Here is a 25,076-nt window from a genome sequence, read left to right as displayed (position 1 = left end):
TTTTCAGAATAAAACGCAGTTTTATTATGACAAGGAAAGACTACAAGCCGTTAAGGGGGGAGAAAAGTCAACAGGTAAACAGAGAAGTGAACATCTCGGCAAGAAAACCCACAGCACAGTCACTGGAACCTTGTTCTTACGATCATTGTTTTCAAAGTCATAGTAAATCAAACAGTCACGTGAGTTATCAAAGGAACGGCAACTTCGAACAAGGGAAGCACACGGACCCAGCGCAACCACCGCTCCATGACACACACGGCGGGAACCCCGGCGGCCCTGGCCCCGCATCCCCGTCCCAGCTTTTTACTGGTCACACCCCCACTCACGACACCTGAATTGCGCCTACATGGTGGTAGTCAGGGAACATTCCCTGCGTTGAGTAGCCAGATGTGAGCTGAAAGGAAATAAATTCCTAAACCCGTCACACGATCTGTTCCTAACGAGGTGAAACCACAGCAGGATGTCAGCACGGGGGGGGCCACTGGCTGCGGGAGCCCCCAGGAGTTCTCCATCACAGGGGGCGGGGCGCTCAGCAGAGGTAAGTGCTTAGAACATCAACGCCGGAGGGAAGAAGGGGATTAATCTGGATACAAAAGGTGAAAATAGCGTCTAGTAAGATGAACAGCCTGTCCACCCCATCCTCACGCTCTTGGAGCAGCTGAGCCCCGAACACAAGCGAGGAAGGGGTGCAGGGCTGACCAGACCACAGGGACCTGCCAGAACCCCTGGGACCTACGTGTCTGCCCCCTCCCGACCTGCAAGGAGGGCACCCGGGAAGCAAGGAGCCCATGGGCTGCAGCAGAAACCTCACGGCTCAGAGCTTCGCGGTAACCTCGGCCGAGGCCCCGTGGGACGCGCTGTCATCAGAGGCCCGACGGCTCAGCCACGCGCCAGTGGGCCACGCAGGCCCGAGAACACACATCCACCCGCGGGTGCTTCCTGCTGTTCCACAACATGCCTGAGACTTGTGTGCCTCAAACACAGAAACACAACTGGGCCAGAGCCCAGCCGTGTCCTGGGGATCCCCCCAGGCACGACCTCTCTGCGGAGCAGATTCCAGCTCTTCCCACACTGCCCGGAGCGGCTCAGCGCCCTGACCAAACAGCTGATGGGCCAGCTTCTGCACAACCTGTCAGCTGAGGACACTTGACACGTTTTTAGGTAGTGAAAAGAATTAAAATTCTGTGACATGTGAAAAGTGTGTATGAAATTCAAATTTCGCTGTCTGTAGAGGGAGTCTTCCTGGCACCCAGCTATGCTCACTCACATGTCACCCGAGCAAAGGCAGCAGGGCTTGGACCTTCGTGGAAATAGTCTGCCAACACCACTCTTGTCCAGGAAGGGACGTGGGCGGGGCCCCAAACTGCGCCCCCACATCCCGGAGCTGTGACGTCTCAGAAACGGACAAGCTAACTTTGGGTCTAAACAGACAAATGCATGCAAGATACCAGACGAGGAACAGGGACACTGTCCCACCTCCTGCATCAGCCCTTCCCACAGCTCAGCCCCAGTCCTGCGGCCGCGGACACTGAATGCAGGCAGAGGCCCAGCTTGAGGTGGCTGCCCACTTCAGCCCCTCACACCAGCCTCCAAGCCATGGCCAGGAGAGCTCGCGGGACGGGAGGCAGGAGGAAACACAAGGAAGGAAACGCTTCATTTACGCAGGAGGTTAACGTGACAGAGACCATCGGGACGGCAGCCTGCTTCTCCTCCGCTGCGCCCGCCAGCCTGCGCCAGGACTTGGTGCTTCCGGGGATGGGGGGAGGCAACAAAAACAGCACCGATTAGAAAGCAAGATTCACGCCCCAGAATAAAGGGAACCGATCTAAACGTCAGCGTGAGCTTGGTAATTCGTTCACATCACTATCACATTTATGAAAATCACCATTGTGGAAAGAGAGAGCAAGAAGTGTAAGAAAATGCCTATTTCTAGAAAACCGGGGCTGGGGAGAGACGGTGATGCCCGGCATGCAGGGGGGTCTCAGTAATCAGCAGAGCGGACGTGCTTGGAAACCCATGAGTGTCTCCAGCTCCACAGGCCCGGGGGGGGGGGGGGGCGCCTCCCTCTGCCGGCAGGACGGAGGCCGAGTCTGTGCTGCGTGAATGTCACACGAAACTTGGGGAAATGCCCGCCAAGCCCCCCATCCCCTCCACTCCCCGGCTTTCTGACCCACAATGTGAAACAGGCCGGTGCAGTAGAACTGAGCCCCGGCACCCAGGGGGTCCGTGGGGAGCACAGGAGACACCAGTGGCGCATCCCCCCAAACCCCCACCCCCACACGCCGCCACCCAACCGTCTGAACACCTCGACCCTGGGCACCCGCTCCTCGGGGCCCAGGCTGCAGGGGAGCCGGCACTCTCGGGGTGCTCCTGGTGGGTGGCGGTATCCGGAGGCTGGGGAGGTCGGGGTTGTTCTGCGGGCCTTGCCAAAGCGCCGCCCGCTACTCGTACTCCAGGAACTGCTTGTGGTAGAACAGCAAGTATCTGCAGGGGAGACAGCTGCTCGTAACCACCCTGACCGCAGCACCACCCCACGGCCTGAGGACGCAGGGCACCTGCCTGCAGGGCCCCCACTGCCCCTCCCTCATGTGGGGTTACTCTCGGAAGGATGCCTGCAACGGTTCCAACCAAATCCACCTCCGCCCCGGCCTCCTCATGGCCACAAGGTTGTCCCCTCAGACCCGCACTCCACGTGGGGGCCTCCCAGCCGCTCAGGCAGCTATGCTGGAGCCAAGAACCCCACTGACAGTCTCTCCACCAGGGACTCTGTGGAAATGAAGGGGTCTCCCCTCCAGGCCCCCCCAGCATCGAGCCTGGTGGGTTCCGGCCCAGGTAAGCAGCGCCTCCGGCTGCAGACGCACCCCTCGCTGTCCAGCACGTCGGCGATGCCAGCCTTGGTGATGATGGCGTCGTCACACTTGAACCACTGGTCCTTGTGCTGACGGATGAAGCTGGTGTAGTGGCCGCTCTCCAGGGTCCCCTGGTGGTTGACCACCGCAAACAAGGAGTACCTGAGTCGGAGAACGGCTGTCACCACTTTCAGCACCACCGGAGACCACTGTCCCGCAGCCAGAAGCTGCCCCGATGGCAGCCCCCCGCACTCAGACACCAGGACACACCCCTGCGCCCCCCACACTCAGACCCCTGCGGGACACCCCCCACCCCAGCACTCAGACCCCTGCAGGACACCCCCTACCCCAGCACTCAGACCCCTGCAGCCTCACTCACTTGTTGTCGTTACTGAAACCGTCTGTAGGCGGCTGGTGCTGTCCATTCATCCGGCTCTCTTTGCTGTAACAGACACGGCAAACTCTGCACCACCTCAACACTGACACGACCACGCACAGCAGCAAGGGGTCGGGGTGGGGGCGGGGGGCGCCAGGCTCTGTGCCACGTGAGTTTTACAGACGCTTTCTGCTTCTCCCAACAGCTGCCATCTCAGGCAGAGCTCACCCTTGAGTGATGGTTGGGGACCTGGAGCCAGGGTGGCGGCCCGACCCAACAGGACCACACCAGTTTCGAGGCTCGGAGGCAGGGCCAGCCCAGACCCGTGGCCACCCTCCTCGGACCCTGCCAAGGCCCCGTCGACACTTGGACTTCAGGGCTCTGGCCTGAAGGTGGGCAAATAGAATTCTGTGGCTTCAAGCCACCCAGCCTGTGGTATTTGCTACAAATCCCGGGAAAGGACATCTGCTAAGCATGTATCCTGGTGTTTCAGGAGTGTAAACTGTAAGTGGCCTAAGACACAGACTCGAGAACAAGGCAGGTGGAATCCACAACTGCAAAACCACTGTGTCGACCTGCAGTCCAGCCTTGGTGCCAATGGCTACAGCACTGCCCCGCACCCCCGCCCGCAAGTCCAGGCCTGCAAGTCAGCAGAGGAAACCCGGCCCCAGAGCAGCCTGTCTGAGGAACGCCACCCCTCACACGGGGCGACCTGGGCTGAGATCAGGACAGGCAGGTACCCAGTGCCACCCCTGCCCGACCGCGGACACAGGGGCAAACCTGGAGGCCATGAAGGGGGTCATGTCCAGCTCCAGGGGGAACGACACGTAGGTGGTGATCTTCCGCCGGAGTTTGGCCGAGTGCTCGAAGCGCTACAGAAGCCGGGGAGAGGGAGGGAAAGGGCTGCACCCAAACCGGGCCTTCCGTTTCTTCTCCGAGCCTCCTGCGGCCACACCCGGAGCCCGAGCCCCACAGACGGCACGGACCCCCACGTCACCCAGGGGCTGCTCCAAGCACAAACCCAGGTGTAAACCCCACACAGCACACGGGGGAGGGAGACCAGCACACTGTGGTCTGTGGCCTCTCACCAGACAAGACACCTCTGGGTCAGGGCCAGGGCCTGGACCCACCAGGGAGGCAGGGTGGGGCTCTGGATTTTGTTTTACGGTTTTAAAGGGCCATGGAATAAGAGAATAAGCAAAGGAGACTGTATGATTTGTATACAAAATCAGATCAAAAATATCCAAGAACAGCAAACACACGATCTCTGCTGTGCAATCTTCTTTCACAAACACGTGCACTCGACTGACACCCACTCCTGACCCTTTGCGGGAAAGGCCTGCCCACCCCCGACCAGACCTTAATGCTAAAGGCCTTGTGTGCTTGTAAGAAAAGAAAACAGGAAGCTTAGGGAGAGTATGGAAAAATCTGGGGGCTGAGAGGAGTAAAAGGCTAGCCCCCGCTCCCTTGGTAACACACACTATTTCATCCTGAAACAATCACGGACCAGAGCCCCGGCCCCCACCGAGGCAGCACAGCCCTCACCAGGGCCGCCGCAGCCTCACCTTGAGGTGGAAGCAGGCCACGATGGGCAGCTTCTTCATGGTGAGCTGCTTGGTGGACTCCTGGTAACTGTGGCAGCCGCTGCACTTGATCTTGGCGCTGCTTCCTAAGTGCTCCGGCCTGGTAAACCTGCAACGTGTTGAAGAAAAATTTTAGGAAAAAAGAAAGGAGAAATGAGAGGAAAACAGAAAAGAGTTATTTGCGTCACTTTCAATCGGTTCATTTTTCTCCTAAAGACACCCGTACCATTTGGGATGTTTATCATTTTTCAATCAAAAAGAACTGCTACTTTTTTCATCTTCTCTCCTGTCACTTCAAAAAGTGTTTATCTTAAAAAAAACTTAAACGTAAAGTCTGATGAAATTGTAATGACTTTCTACCATGACCCAGCAATCAAGTCTGTCCCTGAGAAGTGAACGCTTCCATCCACACAGACGCTGTCATGAATGGTTACTGCAGCTTCATCTGCAAAGGCCGAAAAACCCGGAAGCAGCGCAGACACCCTTCAGCGGCTGAGTGGCTACACCGGGTCCACCGTGGAACACTAGTAAGCAATGAAAAGGAACCAACGCGTGATGCATGCAACCTGGGTGACTCTCCAGAGGATGATGACGAGTGAGAAGAGCCAATCCTGAAAGGTAACGTGTTGTATGATCCCGCTGACGTCACACTCTTGACATGTGGACTTTGTAGAAATGGAGAACACGTGTGTGCCGGCCAGAGGTGAAGGAGGCAGCAGTGGTGGGAGGGCGGGGGGTGGCTGTGAGGGACCCTGCAGTGAAGGAGATGCCCCGCACCCTGACCGCACCATGTCAATGCCCCGACTGTGATGTTGTGCTATAATCTGACAAGAGGTTCCCACCGGGGGAACCTGGGTAGAGAGCACACAGGGTGTCTCTGGATTACATCCTCCAACTGCATGCCAAACTGCAGTTATCTCAAAATTAAGAGCTAAAAAAATGAGATGTTTGGGGAAATGGTGATTTTCTACTGAAGAAAGCAGGAAAAGGAGATGCCAAGTAGTCAGCAAGCATTTCTGGCAAAGGAGGAAGCTACCAAAGATACAAACCCACAAAACAGGCGTTTGAATGTATTTTATATCGAATCTTAAAAGTTTAAAGCTGAAGACAAACAAAAAATTCAACCTTTTCACAACCAGGTCTGGAAATCCTTGTTTATCCTACGGAAATTGTCAGATAACGTAGGGCAAACTGGTGCCCAGACCAAAGCGACCCTCCTGACCTCAGCACCAGGAAGAGGGGCCGGGCAGTTGGCGGGATCTCGGAGGAGGGAGGATGGAGCCCAGTCCCTGGGGGCTCATGCCCCTGCCAGAATCAGTCCACAGACGCCACCACCAAATCCAGGTGGGAGATTATATGTACAAACAACTGGTCTTTTCACTACAGAAATGGCAAAGCAAGACAGACCACTGGACCTGAGGGGCTGGGAGACCAAGCCCTATATGCGGACCCAGTTGGGGCCGTGACTGGGACAAACTGTATTAAAAAAAAAAAAAAAAAAAAAAAGGCAACCACTAGAGCACTTTGGACGCTGACTGGACACCCCTGGAGGGGAGAACAGAGCCCCCGGTGACAGGGAGACTGGACAGACGCCAAAATCCAAATGTCCAACCCAAACAGCTGTGCCTCCTCACCCGCTGGCTCAGGGCTCACAGGACCTTGGCTGTGCTCCCCCCTCAGCCAGGCGAGGACCAACGTGGCCTGTCGGGCTGGGAAGACACCCCCATTCCAGAATCCCAAGGCCAATGCTGACCACTCCTGGAACGTGGTGGACCCAGTCCTGGCTGCATCCCTGTAACTGGCCAGCCCCTGAATCACAGAGACCACGCTGCTGCTGCAGAGGGACCTTCCTCTCCCACCGAGCGCGGGCGGCTCCTACCTCCGCAGGCAGTCCGTGAGGGTCGTGGTCCCCGTCACGTGGCTCTCCCCGTTCACCACGCTGCCCTCGCTCCCAGGGCTCAGTGGCCAGAAAGGGGTGGAGGAGCCAGGCAGGTCCAGGCTGATGTCCCAGAAGGGGTCGATGGTGGTGGAGACGCCGCTGGGGGGTGGGAGAGGAGGACAGGTGAGCACCAGTGGCCCCCACCCCAACGCCCGGGCTCTGGGGCCACCTCAGTCATCTCAGGAATTTCGGGAAAATATAGATTCTCAGGCCCCAAATCCAGAGGTTCTGAATCAAGGGATGTAGGTGAGCCTCTGAGGGCCGTGGACACTAGGCCTGGGGGACATTGGACCTCCAAGGACAGTGACACCAGGAGCAGCAGCACTGGCCCAAGGGCGGCATGAGATGGCCCCTCCTAGAGATTCATTTTAAACTTTGCAAAAAGGAGCCCCGCAGGTTGGGAAACGCACTCGAAGTAGCTGATCAGTCAAGGGAGATGCCCTCTTGCTGACAGTTGGGTGGAAAAGGGCCGACAGGGAGGTGATTCGAAACAGACCCCAGGCCCCACCCAGAGCGATGGCCCTGCTGTGTGCTGCTCCACTGGACATGTGCCACATGGGCCACACCGACCCCTCCCCAAGACCGCAGGGCCTGGTGGATCCAGGTTCTGAACTTCAGGGGATCACGACCAGGGTTTTTACAGACTGAGACGAGCAGCACGGAGGGGGAAGCGGAGAGCTCCCTTAGCCTCACCAACGTGCACCCTCGCCTCCCAGAGCAAAAGTCTGAGCCCAGTGCACTAGGGGCACAGCTCAGAGGAAACGTAAAGGGTCTGTGAACTGACTGACGGCTTGTCAAGTGGTCCTGTCCCTCTGAAGGGGGCTGTGCTCGGCTCTCGGTACAGGGAGCCCAAGGGATGCAAGGACGCCCTGACCTGTGGGTCACCCGCGAACCCCTTGGGCCTCTTCTCAGAGCTGCTTCCTCCTGGGGATCTGACGGCAAGGCTGCCAGAAGGACACGTGTTTCTCCTCCAGCTGCTGCGTGAGAGGTAGGGCCCTGGCACCGCGAGGCCTGACCCTCAGAGAGTGCCTCAGATGTGGGCCAGCAGGAGGCGCACTTACTGGCACACCTGGCAGGTGACGTCCGACTGCAGCCCGCCCGTGAAGATCTGGTCTATGATGCAGCTGCAGTGGTTGGGGTTGTCAGCCTTCTTCCCACTGTCATCACCTGGGGGGACCGCAGCACGTCACATGGGCCACCGACGGGGCAGCCCCCAGGGCAGGTGAGGGGCCCAGCTTCCACCGGACGGACTTCTACCCGTTTCCTCGGCCTCCCTACCGTCCACCTGACACCAAAATGTGTCTCATGCCCGGTAACTGGGGGCGGTTACCAATTCCTTTTTCACGCACAGAGTAACTGGGTAGTCTCCCGCTGTGGAAGGGGCTGGACACACGGTGGGTCAGACGCCCCAGGTAGCCCTGCTCTCCTGCACCAGACGTAAGGTATCCATGACCATGAGGCGTCCTTGCAGGACCCTTGCCCTCTCTCGCACCAGCTCCTGCCTCCAGGACCCCAAAAGCTGTTCCCTAGCCGCTGTGCCCAGGTGAGACCCACTCCTCCTCCACAGTTCAGCACATTTTATTTATATAATTTATGGGTAAGTCGAAGACTGTGAAACTCCCTTGGTGGAACATGAAACTCACTAATGTACATCGTATACACATTCTGTGTGACTTTAAGTCAGCTGAACAACAGGGAGTGAGTGTGTGTGTCCATCTGCGTGTTTATTAAATAACAAAAAGTTAAATTCCGACAGAGGAACACAGGGTAGCCCCTGGATCTCCTGACAGCAGTTCCCTGGAGACTGAAGAGTAAACGCTTCCCAGAAGGATTTCAAACTCATGGGACGAGATGTTAAGATCTGGGAAAACACACACAAGACAATGCCAAGAAAAGGCAAAGCTCGCCATCTGAGGACACGTGACCCTGAGCCAGGGGGCCGGGCTGCCCCGTGAGGATGCTGCACTGTGAGGAGAGCCATACACATCTTCTCAAACATTTCAAAGGGAATCGCCCCTGAGAAGATCACAACGGCCCCACTGTTTTTGCCACGTGACCACTGTGACAGCAGTGCACTTCCAAACAGAGGACGCTCAGAGGAGACTGACGCCAGCAGGACTCTGCTTTGGCACAGTGGATCTTTCCTCTGTGCTACAATTTACCCCAGGAAACCAAATCTTACGTAGCATTAAAAGGATCATGTGTGTGTTTTAGGGAGAAGAAAATCTAAGTTCCCCCTCCACCCCCCACAAAATACGCAACAACAACAGCTAGAACCAAAGCCACAACAGGTGACCGCAAGGAGACACCACCACCAACTGGGCCGTCTCTGAGATGGACCCCTCACTACAGACTCACCAAACACCCCAGCCCCCCAGTCAGTTAGATTCACCCTGTGTCCACACGCTTCAGCCCAGGCCCTCAAACAGGGAGGCCCGGGGGAGGGCAGGAGCCCACCCCCATTCTCCCCGCTCCAGCCCGCTGCCCCTCCCCCAATCTGAGGACCCCGGCGAGGCCGCAGCCCTCGGGGGCCAGGCTGTGGGGCTGCATCACAGGAGCCGATCCCTGTGAAACCCCAAGAGACTTTAAATGAAAGGCCTAGGAGGGACCCAAACTGGACGCGACTTGGGGTCAGGGCGGTGCCAGCGAGGGCGCAGCTTCACTTGTGTCCCCAGCTCCTCTGGCCACTTAAGACCTTTGGAGACTCCCCTGGAGAAGGGAGCCAACTTGGAGGTAAAGCTAGGATTCGAGCCCATCGGGAAGCTCTGGGCAGAGTAGCTCCTGCCACCGGGCAGACACGCGGCTCCCCCACCAGCTCCCCAACCCCAAACGAGCGAGGGCGGAGGACACACCCCCACGGCCTCCTCCTCCTCCACACTGGGGACACAGATCAGACATGACAGGTTCCGCGCTCCTAGCACCAGCCCCCCTCCCTGAACCTTTGCAGTCCCTCACCCCGGCCCCCCAACCTTTGCAGTGCCGGTGCAGGACGTCCAGGGCCGCGATGAGGAACTCGTGCGCGTCCTGCTGCTCGTACCCCGCCAGGTGGCGGGCGTGAGTCCACACCAGGTGCAGCAGCTTGTATGGGATGTGGGGGGCCCGGTGCCCGGAGTAAAACTGCTCAGAGAGGAGAAACCATGGCCTCAGCAGGGGTGAAGGCTGCCCTCTGAGCACAGGGCCCATGCGAGAGTATCCAACAGCCGCTCGGAGTTTCCTGTGGCTACTTTGACAAAAACGACCCATTTATTCCCCTTTTTGTGCAAACTTTTTTTTTTTAACTTTTGTTGTAGGGGGAGGCAATTAGGTTTATTACTTACTTATTTAAAGGATGTACCGGGGATTGAACCTAGAACCTCAGGACTTCGTGCACGCTAAGCATGCACTTACCCCCGAGCTCTACCCACCCACTGTCCAAATTGTTTTTATTTGAACTTTCTGGGTCTGCACCTCCCTTTCTCCAATCCCACCAGGTGTTTTCTGACATAAACCAAAAGGATGGACTGTGACAAACACCTGTGAAAAGAGACCCCACACACTAAAAGGTGACTGCTGTCTGTGAACCGCACCTCAACAAACCTGAGCTTGAAAGCCGGCAGGGCAGAGACAAGCTCACCGCCCAATGGTGCTGAGCGAGCCCCGTGCCTGCAGGGCACACCCACCAGCCCATTCCCCGCAGCACCACTCAGCCCGTCCATGCCTGTGATCCCAGGAGCCGCGGTAGGACCTCTAGGACTGGTCAGGCCCGAAAGAGGTGGGCAAACTTTTCCTGAAAAGGCCCAGACAATAATTAACTCCAGCTCTGCGGCCAGACAGGCTCGGCCATAAGGGCTCCCTGCTCTTTCTTGTGCAGCAGGGAACGGGGGGTGCTATCCAAGGTTCTGACAAAGCCAGGCAGGGCTGGGCCCCTGGGCTGGACGTCTGAACAACAGCCAGGTCCTCAGGACAAGGGGAGGTGCCGGTCCCGCTCTGCAGCCGGGGCGCCCGAGGTCACACGTGAGCCTCCAGGCTGGGGTTCCGTCCTGCCCCCGGTGCTGGTGGGGAGACAGGGCAGGCAGCCCTGAGTGGGAAAGCGGCAGGTGCCTGATGCCCACCCTCCTGTGAACCAGGACGAAAGACAACAGGGAGGAAACTGCCAGTGTCCACCGCTCACACCCCTTTCCAAGGACTCTCCTGTCTTCCAAGTCAGTGGCAAGCCTCTAAAAACGATGCCACGACTCCCCTCAACAATCCCTTTGGGAAGACCACGTGTTCCACAAGAAACGCGTTCGTCAACTGTCTCCTCAATAGGTAAGCTCGTCAACACCTGCCCTCCTCCATTCCAGTCAGCCCTGTCTTACCGGTTTAAGGGAAGGAGAGTTTTGGAAGCGCCCCGGCAGGAGCAGGTGCACAGGCTCACCTCCTGGAAGAGAGACGACATCTCGCAGACCAGGCAGGAGCCGGGGCTCTGCATCTCGCAGCGGTGCCGGTCTGACAGGAAGAAGTCCCGTAGCAGTGGAGTGTGCGTGAGCGCCTGCACGATGCAGTTCATGAAGCACGTGTTCCCCAGGTTGATGAGCCCGCGGAGACCTGGGTGGGCGGACGGGAGCGCGGGTGACTCTCCCACCCCCTCAGAAGCACGAGGAACTGAAGCGTGGCTCTGACTTTCATGCTGCTTCTGTACGAGGTGTCCTGAGGGCCGTCCCCCCACCCCAATTCAGCATCACCGCAGGAGGAAGTGCCCGTAGGTACTGACAACTGGGCCTGACAAGCAACCTCCTTCAAAGTTTCTGAATGCATTTCAAGTCCTAGAAAACCCGGAGAACCTTCTCATCTGCATCTCTCCCCTGCAGATTCCTGCCCACAGCCTCGACTGCCCCCCCCCCACGCCCGCGTCCCACCCACAGCCCACCGATGGTGCAGTTGGAGGTGATCTTCCGCCGCTTGGGGTTGTGTTTCAGCAGCTCCAGCTCCCGCTTTGTCGGCTCCCAGGTGGAAAACTTCTCCCCAACACCTAAGCAGAAGGGAGGTGGTGTCTGCGTCTATGAGTCAGGGTGGCGGGACGCAGACCTCACCAGGCTGCAGCTCAGAGAGGGAGACGTGCGACTTGGGCCCTTCCAGAAACTCCAGTACAGGGCAGCGAGCTCAGCAGCCACCCAAAGGAGTGTCTGTCAGAGCCGGTGCCTTGAGTGAGCCGTGCTCCCCGCGAGGAGAGCGGCACTCTGCCAGAGACCCACCACAAACACAGAGACGCCTGCTTCCTCAGCCTCTGGTCCCCAAGGAGAGAGGGACCAGCACTGCCAGCGCGGCCCCCAAACCAGACCCAGCCACTCTCCCACGCCCCTCCGCTGTCCCTCCCTGGTGCCAGCCCCTTGCCCAGCAAGTCTGTCCCGACAGAGGGGACGGGGGTGTGGACTGCAGGACTGAGACGAGTCGGGCGCACAGATCTCAGAGAACCAAACCTTGCATTTTCCAAGCTTTCCGCTGCTCCTCTTTAGCGATGATTTCTATGTCCTTGTCGTAGATGTAGTCCTGACAGAGAAAGCAGTAGATGCCTCCATACACCAGCTCTATGGCTGCGGGGGGGGGGGGGGGGACAGCCTTAATAAAAACCCAAAGGTCACAAATACAACACGCAAGCGTTTTAAACATTTCTGTGTCTGCACCCTTTCTCTAATACAGAATCCTATTGTTATAAAAGGGCTCCCTCCCACATCGGACAGGAAATCCTGAGCAGATGGGTGTGTGTGTTCTCTCTGGAAGCTCCTGCCAAGGGTTGAGGAATCTGAAAGAGAAGGAGGCGCCAGGTCCGCATTTTATGAAGCACCAGATGCCCTGGTGCCAGGACCTCCGCCCAGTCTCCGGGACAAGGCAACCCTGCAGGAGCACTTCCAGGGCATGAGCACTCCCAGCACCCAAGCTTTAAGGACAGGGCATGAGGGGACCCAGAGCCGCTCTGCACCCCCAAGCAGGTCCTGCACTTTCTCAGCCTCATCCTGGATGAAACAGCAATGACGCCTGAGAAAGGAGCTACTGCCGTTCAACAGCTGAGACAGAACTGCTGCGGCTCAGAGTCTCCAAGCAGCACAAGGCGTCTGCAAGGCAGAGCGGCCTGGAGGAGGCACCCCAGACCTAGAGCGACGGGTGGGACGGCGCCCCCCAAACCCCGGGCCGTGCACCTCCACCCTGCACTCCACTCCCCGGGGTGATGAATACAGGACCAGCACTGCCGCCTCACGGTCTGTCTGTGCGACAACCAACCAAATACACACAACTACGTCCCACAAGCCTCCCAGTGGACAGTGACATCTTAGTAAATCACAGCCTTTATCGCACTTCACGTCTTAATTTACCAAGACACAGACCAGTGACACTGTGGTGCATCTTTAAAGCCCTCTAACACAGAGCTACCAAAACTCAGAACACAGGTTAAGAACCCCACCCGGCTTCCTGCCCTCCCAAAAAAGGAACACCCCACCAACTGTGTAAGTCATGTCACGGGTGTTCACAGACCCACTGCAGGAGGCACAGGGACCAAGGAGAGACCTGGCCAAACGGCTTGCAGTGAGGGTGAGAGAAACTTCAGGAAGGCAGAGACACCATCTGCCAACAGCAGGGCCACCAGCCCAGGAAGACCACACGCCACGTTCTCCCAGAGAAGCGGCTTCCGATACTCAGACCACCAAGTGGGGCCCCCACGCACGCCAGCTCACTCGGGGAGCCCAGCCCTCAGCCGGCCGGCGCAGGCAGGGTGCCTCCCTACCACCACCTGAGCCCCCAGTGCTAAAGCTGTCACGCCCTCGGGAGAGGGCGGAGTGGAGCACGATCCCACCCCCACCACTGTGAGGGCCGGGTCCCATGACACACGCTCCAGAAAAGGTTCTGCGGCTGGACCTCTTGAAAGTGGTTTTCCTCTGGACGCCTAAGGCCCTCACCACCATTAACAGAAAACACTGCTCTCAAGGAGCGACCCACCAGTGACCAGTCACAAAATAAGGCCAAGAGCAAAACAGCTCCACGTAACGTCCAGAGGGCACAGCCGTCCGAAGGCGTGATGGTATGAAATCCACCTTTACCTTGACGCTGTGTCACTGGCCTTCCCACAAACCCCAAGCACAGTGAAACCCGTGGCAGGAAGCAGTCAACTCAGCCAGGGACACCCAACCACAGCCCACGCCAAGGGCTCAGCGCTGCACTGAACACCTTTCTCTGCGAGTCTCTGCCTCATCTAATCCATAACCAAGCTTCTCAGAGGGAAGGACGAGTGTCTCATCTTCTGTTAAAAAGAAAGCACTCTGCACACACAGTTACCCTCACGGTCACAGGTGGCACCAGCACCAGCCTAAAACCCTAAGGCGGGGGGGGGGGGGCAGAGACCCAGCGAGCTGCTTCCCTCGTCTGCCAGGAGTCCTGTAGGACATACTGCTTCATAAAAGTGGGCTCTGGAAGAGGGGACGTCAAACTCAAAGGAGGAGGTGGTGCGGAGACCCTGAGGCCCAGAGGCACCTGGGGCCTTACCCAGGTTGTGTCTCTTCGCCTTGGCGTGCTCATGGATGTGCTTCTTCGTGAAACAGCCAAAGAAGACACAGTGCAGGCAGGAGTGCAGCCTGTTCAGGTGGACGCCACACACGTGACAGACGCACGACTTCGCCTGCAATTCAGAGAAGACAGTCAGAAATCAGGAGTTCTAGGAAAGACTGTGACTGGGGTCCCGACAGCACCGCCGGGGTTGGGTGGGGAGCATGGATTTCCTCCCTAAGAGACCATTTTCTTAACCCTTTCAACCGCCCGAAAAGGTACTTAGGTCACTAAGCTCAGAACTAGGTTCACGGAAAACATAGCTTTCTTCATAGGAGGATTCCATCTTGTGCAGGAGAAAAGACAACATAAAACCTTCATTTTAGAATCATCACAGTTATTAATAACTGGCTCAGTCTGCACCAAAAGGATGTGAAAACCATGGGATAAAAAAATATTGGGTGGTTCACAACAATTAAAGGCAGAAACAGTCCAAATCTCTATTAACAGATAAACACACAAAACATGGTGTATCCACACAATGGAGTATTAATTACTCAACCGTGAAAAAGAACAAGGAACTGATCCAGGCTACAGCAGGGATGGCCCCTGAACACACACCAAGTGAGAGAAGTCAGACGCAAGGTCACACACAGCATGACTCCATTTGCGTGAGGCGTCCAGGCAGAGCAGAGACCAGAGGTCACCAGGGCTCATAGAGAGACTGGAGCAGATGACAGTGATCTGAAACTCGAGGGGGGAGCACGTGCTACACACGCACCAGGTCCTGGGTTCAATCCCCAGTCCCACCATTTAAAAACAAAAAACAAACAAAAAAAAAACCTAACTACCTCCCCCAAATTTAAAAAATAGCAATAAATTTTTTAAAATTAAAAAAAGGCTCAGCAGAGGTCAGGGTGAGTAGACAACTGTGCACACACTGGACAATTTTAAGCGGTTAATGTCTGTTACGTGCACTCCACCTCAGTAAATGTGTGTGTGCGTACCCATGCACGCATGTAAACTGAAGCACTGAATGTTTACTGTTTCAAAGTGTCACCCGTGAGATTAGTTTTGTAATTAAAAGGGAAAAGGTTTCCTTTACAACAGACAACTCTGGCCAACACCATCGTAACCTAACTGCACATCCCCACAAGGAATGATGGGTGAATCTAGACGCTAGATCCAGAGCTCTCAGCAGCACTCCGGGCAGTCAGACGACCAACCTGCCACTGGTGCTGCCAGGCTCTCCGTCTACCAGTGTGTCCTGTCACTCCATGGATTCTGCCTAAGCCAGTGACAGCAGGACTGCTACTCTCCAAAGATGGTTTCTACCAAAAAGCTCAACATGAGAGTCATTTGTGTCTCGGAATACAATCTGACTCCAGCACTGAAGCAGCACTGATAAAAGGGGCACCCGGCACAGAGCCCTGCCGTCAGTCTCCTCCTAATACACAAGCAGTAACACTCACTCAGGATAAACAGTAACAGACCATCCTCCCCCACAACCAAAGGCCTGAACCACGCTTCTAAAATACTGACCACAGAAGCCTCCCACTTCTTAGACAAGGGTCCACAGGCTGACAAGTCACAGTGTCGCTTTGTAAAGATACAGAATGGAAATGAGGGCATTCAAGCTTCATGTTTTACATTTAGTTTTTTATTTCTCTCCTTTGTTTCCCATACATAAAACTGCACTTTGTAAATACATCTCAGGTTTGTGTCGAGTGAACAAATCACATTTCAATCCGTCAGCAAACCAAAACATAGGCAGTTAAAAAGGTCTTGCCTGGGAGAGGGGGAGGATGTGGCTCAGCGGGAAGAGCCCATACTTAGCGTGCACGAAGTCCTGGGTTCAATCCCCAGCAACGAGGATTACTCCTTCTTTGAACTGATTACCAGGCTTAAGTTTTACAAATCCTTAGTAAATCTTCCAAACTGAAAGCCAGAGGGGAAAAAAAGGAAAATACACAATGCCATCTCCATTCGATAGACTATTAATTGTGTAGCTAAAGAGAATGACATCTAAACGCACAGGCAACAAAGAAAGGAAGGAGTATACACAGCATGATTAAAAACAAAAACCACGTAACTCTGCTTCACAGGCACACGTGTATTTGCCGTTGTTTGAAAACCAGGGAGACTCGGGCAGCACAGTCTGCATCGCGGTCATCCAAGGTCAGGGAGACTCACTGACCTTTCATATTCTATGCACCTTTGAAGTGTTTTATCTTTAAACACCGAGAACACATTCATACAGCCATTTCTGTAATTACTTTTTAAAAATACAGACTCATGAATTTTAATCTTTCTCAGTAAAACATTCCAACATCTGAGCATCTAGAATTGTCTACACATTCCTTTACATGTGTTTAGCCTACAATTACCTCAGGTATAGTAACTACTATTGGACACCTACAAATACTCTACATTTTTAGGCAAGAATTTAGTACATTGCTATTTGACATCTAGTATTTAAATAACCTTTGACAATAATGGTTTCAGTTCCCCAAGACAGAAATCCAGGGCAAAGAGTTAGCTGACTCAAGCCAAAAAGAGAAAGAAAAAGGCCACATATCGCTTATATGTGGAATCCAAAAAAAAAGACAAAAATGAACTACTTATTATTTATGACTTAAATGATTGATTTCTTGAATATATGTAAGCACATTCAACTGTCATTTATGACTGGACTGCTGCATTCTGTTGATTCCTATTTTGTGGTTGGCTTTATTCCTTCGATAACTTTGCAAATTAAAAAAGCTAAAGCTCTCAATTGTTCTTAGAAACAATGAACAGTACATATATGTAAATTTTAAAAGTTTTCTCTCAATGAGTTGCTCTTCCTAGAATAAACTTTGTTTACCGCCCCCAAAAGTTAGTTAACTCTAAAAAGAGTTGGCATAGTCCCACTTCCTCCCAAAGGGTGCCCAGTCCAAAATTCTTGAAATAGTGGTGTTCAGACCACAAACTCGGAGACAGAAAACACACCACAGCAAGGAAGGCGTGACTTCTGGACCTGAGCACCTACCACTTCCCAGAGTTTCTTCCCTCCAGCACCTTTTCTCAAACAAAAACCTCCCTGAGATCTTCTACCTAAACGGTTGCTTCAGTTCCCAAATTTTGTGCCAAGAAGACTTCAAAGGCTGTCTGCCAGCCTCCGGATTACTGCCAAAATCAAATCAGGATCAGTAATGGTCCAGAAGTGCCAATGTTTCTTCACTTGTGGTGAAGTACTTTGGTAAATATATTTACTATGGTTACAAAAGGGGGGCTTTGAGGACGAGCTCCTGGAAAATTTCAGAGCCACAGAAACGGTTCAAAAGAGAGAAACAATTATTTTTAAAAAATTACCTGTTCCCCAAAATGCCTGTTCAAAATATAACACACACTACACCAAGTCATAACAATCAAGTAAAAATTTGTACGTCTTTACTGCCAGTTTCCAAACGCTCAAGTCCTCAGGTGGTAAGACACGTGCCAGACACGCACAGGAAGGTACGTTCAATACAGAAAGTTAGCAAAAGTGACCACCTCTTCTCATTCTGCCTACCAAAAGAATCAAAGTTTAGTTTAAAATTCATAACCCTCCTCTACTTGGAGGAAAGAGAGTTTTAACTCCCATGGCTACGTTGTAGCAGAGACTGGGACCTCAGAGAAGTTTAACTTGGGTTCAAGTATTTATACCAAAGGTACCATCAGCTGAGTCCCAGCGAACTGCCAAACGTTCATCACTCTTCACCAGCGAGTTAAACTCTTTCTCAAACCAACTCCTCCTTGGCTGGGCCATTCCAGTGCTAGAAATGCACAGGACACCCCCCCCCCAATATTCAGAGAGAATACCGGATGGAGGACGTGAGGGTTCACTGCTGGGATTCGACAAGGCACTGCGCTGCGGTCGGACCTGAATTCTGGAAGTATTCCACCCTCTCCTGTCTGTCTGTAGTTCAACTTCCTACCAGCAAGTAACAGAGGTGCAGTTCAATAGCGCTCAAACTAAGCAACTGATAGAAAAAGATTAATCCAAGCCACACAGAACCGCCCAAATGTGATTTCTTCACTACGAAATTAGGCAAAGTTAATGATCGGTTGAACCTGCCTCCTTCAGCGCCTTCAAAAATTACGGGGCGGGTGGGGGATGGAAATGGGTCACATAAATCCTGACCAATAAACTAACAATGTGGAGAGGTAACGCAATCATCCTTGGAAAAACGGTTTCAACCAGGTGATTTTTAAGGGCACATAATTCCGTTAGCAGAAACCTCACACCCATCCTCCTAGAAATGTTTCATCTCCGGCGTTAGTTCATCCTAAGAGGTAACACTTCCCAACACTGTGACCGATTAAACAAAGAAAAAACTGGTGCTTAACGTTCTCTACAATCTCAGTGGATGTTAGTTTTCCCATTAAAAAAATGCTACTTAAGATGGACACTGCTTAACAGCGCTCCCGACCTCAGACTGCAAACTGCAAAATCGCGTTACTCTGTAAAAGCAAAATTAATTCAGGTAAGTAAATACAGTCATTTTCTTATTTCCAAATCACTAATAAACCTACTCGCTTATATGGGGCGTACATCCGAAAAACAGGACACTGAATATCATTCTCTCAGTGTCTCAGGGAGCGACTGGTGTGTCGCAAGGGGCACCCAAGGCCCATTGGCCTTCAGACCCATCTCTCCTTTAAACCTGCTCCTGCGCAGCTACAGGTGACACCGCAAATCATCATCGTGCCGAACGACGGGACTCTCAGCAGCAAGACCGCCTTGTTTCTAGGTGCCGCTGCGCTCCGCACCTGCGCAGGTGCACACCGGGGGGGGGGGCACGTCCTGGAATGTCTCTACGGACCCTGGGCCCGGGGTGCGCCCCGCGGCTGAATGGGGGGCGCGCGTCTCTGTGGACCCTGGGCCCGGGGTACGCCCAGCGCGGCGGCTGTACCCGCATCCTGGTGACCCCGCGGACGGCCCTCCCCGGCCCAGCGACCTCCCCCACCGCAGGGCAGCGGCCAGGACTAGGGAGCTCCGCAAGGCGCGTGCAGCACAGGCTGTCTCCCTCCCCGCTCGGTCCTCCCGCTCTCGGCACCCCCACCCCCACCCGGCGGGAGGACCCCTTGGACACGCCCCGCGCTGCGGCGTCGGAGACCCTCCCCCTCCTACCCGGCAACCCCTGAAGAGACCGAGACGGCCCCCGCCCCCGCCCGGGACTGGGCCGAGGAGAGTGGGGGAGGGGAGGGCGCGAGCCCCACCCCCCGGGAGCCGGGCCTAGCCGCAGCGGGGTGGGCGCACCTTACGCTTGCGGGCCTCCGCCGAGCCGCTCCACACGAAGCACTGGTAGATGGCGCGCAGGTTCTGCTTCCAGTTGTCCACCTTGAAGCTGCCCAGGTGCACGCAGCCCGGGGGCGTCACCACCAGCTCCGACTCCATGGCCTCGCCGTCCGGCTCGGGCCGGGGCGCCGGCGGGGACGAGGACGACGCCAGCGCGGCGCGAGGCTGCGGGCGGCCCGGCCGAGGGACGAGCCGAGGACAAAGCGGAGCCGCGCGACGGGAGTGGCGGGCGCCGCCCGGGCTGCGCTCGCGGGTCGCCGAGGCCGCTGCGGGGCTACGTCATCGCCGCCGGGCGCGCACCGCGCCTGCGCTGCCCGCCGCCGGCCCGCCCACTGCTCCCCTCCCCCGCAGGCTCGGGCGGGTGAGGGGTGGGGCCAGCGAGGCCCCGCCCCTTAGCCCACGCCATTGGTCGTCGCCGGCCGCGTGATGTGGGGGCCGCGGGGGCGGGGCCGGGCCGGTTTGCGCCGGCCGGGGATGCCGCAGGGGCGGGGCAGGGCCGTTCTGCAGAGTCCAGCCAGGCGCCCTGCGTGCCGCTAGTCTGGGCTTCTCGGTGGAAAGCAGGGAACCAGGCGCTAGCACGCCTGGCCCGCTTTGGTCGACCGTCGCCATTTCGGACTCGCGCGGGCCGCACGTTCGGTTCGGGGTTCGAGTCCCCAGAAGGCCTGTCACCTGGCGCTGCAGGTGCGGAAGGTCCGAGACGACAGGTGCGAGCATCTCCGGGGAGTCAAGAGACAGCGGGGCCCCGGAGTCGCCACAAGCGAAGAGACACAGAAACGTAGATGATCTCCGCGCAGCTGAGGCTACAGGCTCGGGACCGAGGCCCGGGGTGACGCTTGCGGCTCGGACACCGCCCGGGCGCTGTGCCGCGGCCTTCGCCCTGGACGCGCCGCCGCCGCCCGTCTGCGCCTCGCCTCCTTCGGGGCCTGGTCGGAGGCTGCCTTCTCGGGGACGCCTCCCCGCCGTCCTGTGGGACGTTACAGCCCCCAAGTCCTTCATCTGCTTACCCCAAGAGTTTGTTTACTTGTTTATTCTTTAACTGTTCCCTCAGTAGCGTGGAAACTCCGTAAGGGTAATGATTTTTGTGCGCTTTATTAATCGCTATATCCCCAATACCCAGGGCAGTATTGGTAATATGCAGGTTCTCAAAAATCAATGTTTAGTTAACTAGTCAATCATCCCAAACTTTTGTTTTGTTTAGTAACAAATATGAATAGGATTATTCTAAAAATAAAACGCGGTGAAGTAAGGCACGCCATGGATATGTTAAAGAAGTATCAGTTTAATACGAAGTGAAATCGGAAATGTCAGTTAGGAATTACAAAGTACACGATACACCTCTATAAACATTGCTTGTGATGAGCATTCCAGTGCACCGGGCATGCAGATATGGCTCGGTTTCGGGTGCCCTTAGCATTCAGGCCCCTCGGCTCTACATTAATCAAGATGGTCATTCAACCGTGGAAGGATTTCTGTGCTCTCTACTTGGATTATAGATAATGACTTCAAATGCCCCGCGATCACAACAGCTTTATACATAAATAAAATTAAAACACAAAATATATCCCTGAGAAGCATTCCCGTAAGATGCGTGGACAAAACTGTTTACTATAGCTTTTTTTCTAATGGGAAAAAAGCTGAAAACACTAATGACCACTAATAGAATGAGTTAATCAACTATAGGATAAGTATTCTAGGGAATGCTATGCAGCTGTTACAGAATGACGTAGGTCTGTAAGTACTAATGTGGAATGCCTGTTAAGACATAAGTGAACAGAGCAAATTGCAGAAAAATACAGAGGATGCTGACCCCTGAAAAGTAATGCTATATGTAAGTACGAATTAAATGGCTGGAAGAAACAAACCAACCCACCTATCATGGTTAACTTCTGGTGAGAGAACGTTATCTATGTTTGAATTCTTTTATGGTAAGAATTAATCATATATTGTGCTTTAAAAATCACTAAAACTTAAAAAGAGAAGAGAATGTTATTCTACAACTTAGGCTGGGAAAGGGGACTTGTTCAGGTTCCACTCATCCAGCCACCAGAAAACTGCTAACCTTAAGTATGGCTCCACTGCTGACTACCTGCATAACCTGGAGCAGATGGCTTACCTGTTAAAATTGGGGTGACACCAGCTCAGTGTTTACATTAAAGGGTTATGGCAAGGAACAGATGGGCCAAGCTCTTAGAACCTGTCTGTCACTTATTAAGGGTTCAAGAAACAGCAGCAATTACTGATCCAGAAGTGGCATCCTACTTTAAGAACCCACAGTGTAGTGGGTAGACAGCAACATTCGCAGGCAAGTACGGTACAGTCCTCCGTATCTGTGGGTTCCGCATCCAAGGATTCTATCAAATGGGGATGGAAAATGTTTGAAAAAAGTTTCCCAGGAAGTTCTAAAAAGCAAAACTTGAATTTGCTGTGTTTTATTTACACAGCACTTACATTATATTTAGAACTATTTACACAGCGTTTCTGTTGTGTCAAATATTATAATTTAAAGATGACGTAAAGTATACGGGAGGATGTGTTATATGCAAGCAATGCACCGTTTTATAGAAGTGACTTGAGCATCTGTGGATTTTGGTTATCTACAAAGTGTCCTGGAACCAGCTCCCCACGGATCCTGAGGGACGATTGTAATAAGAGACTGCAGAGATGAAGGAAAGTCCAGTTAATAGGAAAACACTCCATGACACCTCGTACCCTAACCCTGCCCAGGCGGTTGCAGCGGAGGGGGTCTGGAAGTGTTTTCTCTGCCGACCTAAGTGTAGAAGGGTGGGTAGAAATTGGCCAGTTTAAAAATAAGTGACATGATGAGGTATTTGCCTCAAAAGGCATTTCCCCCTATCCATGGGACTAACATGGCCTAAAGTGTTTTTCTATTTATGGGTTTTTAATTTTTTTCAATTTTTAAAAAATGTAAAACAACCATGGCATTATGCTTCCAACAGGGTAAAGTAATATCCTAAACTAATGCGCTTTCATATAACAAGTATGAACTCTGGACAGAAAACAAAAACAAATCCCTGAAAGCACTGTAGTGAGCCAAACAGGCAGACTTGGAAGGAAGTAGACACTTGGAAATAGGGAAAAGGAAGTGACATGTTTTTATGGCTTATAGTCAAGGACAGGCCAGACTAGGAGCCCAAAAGGGAGGCTGAAGCTCTGATTGAAAACACACAGTCTCTCTGCACTGAAGAAGAAGAGAACAGAGAACAGAACAGCTAAAGCCACAGGAAGTGAAGACAGAGCCAGGGGAGGGGAGCCCAGAGTCTGTGTATAAACCACATCCAGGTGTCTAGTTGAGCACTGGCCATCTGTGTGTGGGGCAAATTCCAGCAAGCCAACTGGAAAAAAAGAATTGAGTAGAGACAAGCTGCTGCCCAGGAAGCGGTTAAATTCTTTTCAAAAAATGTTTACCATTTTTAAAAATGTAAGACTCAACAGTATACCCACATTGCTTGATATGGAAACTGTGGTTTAGCTGAAATGTGGTTTTTAGGTCTGAAGGTCACACCTTTAATCCATTTTGAGTTACTTTTTGTACATGGCACGTAGTCCAGTTTCATTCTTTCACATGTGACTGTCCAGTTTTCCCAACACCATTTGTTGAGAAGACTGTCCTTTCTACATTGTATGTTCTTGGCTCCTTTGTTGTAAATTAACTGACCGTGTCTACCTGGGTTTACTTTTTGTTGAGTTGTAGTTTTTTATATATTCTGAACATTAAACCCTTACTAGGAATGTTTTGCAAATAGTTTCTCACCCTCTGCAAGTTGTCTTTTCACTTTATAGTGTCCTTTGATGCATAAGTTTCAAATTTTGCAGAAATCCAATTTATCTATTTTTTATTTTGTTGCCTGTTTTTGGTATCATGCTTAAGAAACCATTTCTAAATAAAGGTTCCATAAACATTTTCTCTAATGTTTTCTTCCAAGAGTTGTAATCCCTAAATTTAGGCCTTTGGTCCATTTTGGATAAATTTTTGCACATGGAGTAAAGTAAAAGTCTAACCTCACTCTGCACATGGCCGCCCAGTCTTCTCAGCACTATTTGGTGTACAGAGTGGACTTTCCCCATGGGATGGCATTGGCGCCTTATTGAAAGTGAGCTGACCACAGATGTAAGGGTCTCCTTCTGGGCTTTTTCACTCCCGTGGGCCTGTGTGTCCATCCCTATTCTAGTGCCACAGTTTGATACTGTAGCTTTGTAGGAAGCTTTATTATCAGGAGGTATCAGTCCTCCAACTATTTTTTTTTCCAAGTTTTTTTTTTTTTGGCACTTTGGGGCCCCTTGAGATCCCATATGAATTTTAAGCTGGTTTTTCTATTCCTGCAAGAAATCCCATTGGGATTTTTTAAATATAGCACGGGCTTTTATTTATTTTTAAGAAGCATTTTTAGTCCTGAAAAATGATAGAAGGCATACTTGTACTCATTTTTAGAAGGGCAGCAGTACTCCTGATCTGAGGGCTGAGACAGACTCTATTAAACATCTCTGGGACAGGTGACATAGGGTATTATCATCTGAGATGATTGATTAGACTTGGTCATTAGAGATACAGACAACACTGACAAAACTGCATTTAATCCCGAATGAATCTGTAAAGTCACTGCACACATAAGAAGAAGTAACGGTGCTGGGTGCCCCAGTCCAGCTGATGGGGTTTCAGGTGTGGATAAGATGCCATTTTTAAAAAATTTTTATTTATTTTATTATTTTCTGAGGGGGAGGGAGGTAAACTTGGTTTACCTCGGTATTCATCTATTTTTTTAGAGGAGGTACTGGAGATGGAACCCTGGACCTCATGCATGCTAAGCATACCCTCCCCCCGGCCATTTTCCATTTTTTGAAAACAGGAAACACTGAATTCAATGACAGTCCTTTAGCTGAGATGTTCTTATAGGGTGTGGGTTTGATTTGTTAGGATGGAAGGTGGCCATATAATTTATTGTCCAAACCAGGACAATTTTAGAGTGTAAGAGAGTGCAGTTAAAAGTGACCCAAGGACAAGAGGCATAAACCAGGGCTGTCCTGGGCTAATCAGGATTGATGTGTGTGTTGGGAGGGGCGTGAATAGTGGGAGAGTGTGTGTTGGCTCCAGTCAAGGCCTCTGGTCCTTCTCACCACAAATGCTACCCCTTGTGGCTTTGGGTAAGTCATTCTGCTTTTTTGAACCTCAGTTACCAAAATGGAAAAGATACCAAACACTTGTTCTGCTTACACCCTGAGGTCTGTATTTTTCCCTCCTTGGGTATGAGGGAGGGGACTGTGTTGACTTCCTGTTCATGTGTCTTCATATCCCTCTCCTTGTATGATTCTCTCAGCTGTTAGGTGGGGTTTAGTGCATAAAGACACTCAGGAGTAGGCAGTTGGGATAAACGGCCAAAGGCCCTTCACTCAGCAGTAAAGGGGCGAGACTGGAACTCCCCCAGGTCAGCCATTGGGACTTGCACAGGGATCTATAGATCGCTTTGGGTAGTACTGACAACACTGACAAACTGTC

The 25,076-nt window shown here is 53.1% G+C and overlaps 1 protein-coding gene across 1 annotated transcript; it reads right to left on the bottom strand.

The window, feature by feature from the left end:
- On the bottom strand, nucleotides 1-19,854 carry USP22 (ubiquitin specific peptidase 22). The gene is made up of 13 exons (XM_074341925.1): nucleotides 19,526-19,854; nucleotides 14,242-14,374; nucleotides 12,186-12,299; nucleotides 11,636-11,737; nucleotides 11,144-11,313; nucleotides 9,717-9,864; nucleotides 7,809-7,914; nucleotides 6,688-6,846; nucleotides 4,791-4,917; nucleotides 4,006-4,097; nucleotides 3,229-3,291; nucleotides 2,862-3,011; nucleotides 1-2,484 (listed from the first exon to the last, which is right to left on the bottom strand). Exons 1-13 carry the CDS (start codon nucleotides 19,661-19,663, stop codon nucleotides 2,442-2,444), a joined length of 1,545 nt encoding a protein of 514 aa, XP_074198026.1. The 5' UTR covers nucleotides 19,664-19,854; the 3' UTR covers nucleotides 1-2,441.
- Nucleotides 19,855-25,076: the final 5,222 nt, after the last annotated feature.

This window comes from Camelus bactrianus, chromosome 16, assembly GCF_048773025.1.
Source record: "Camelus bactrianus isolate YW-2024 breed Bactrian camel chromosome 16, ASM4877302v1, whole genome shotgun sequence".
Lineage (NCBI taxonomy): Eukaryota > Metazoa > Chordata > Mammalia > Artiodactyla > Camelidae > Camelus > Camelus bactrianus.
This window is presented reverse-complemented; position numbering and strand designations above follow the sequence as displayed.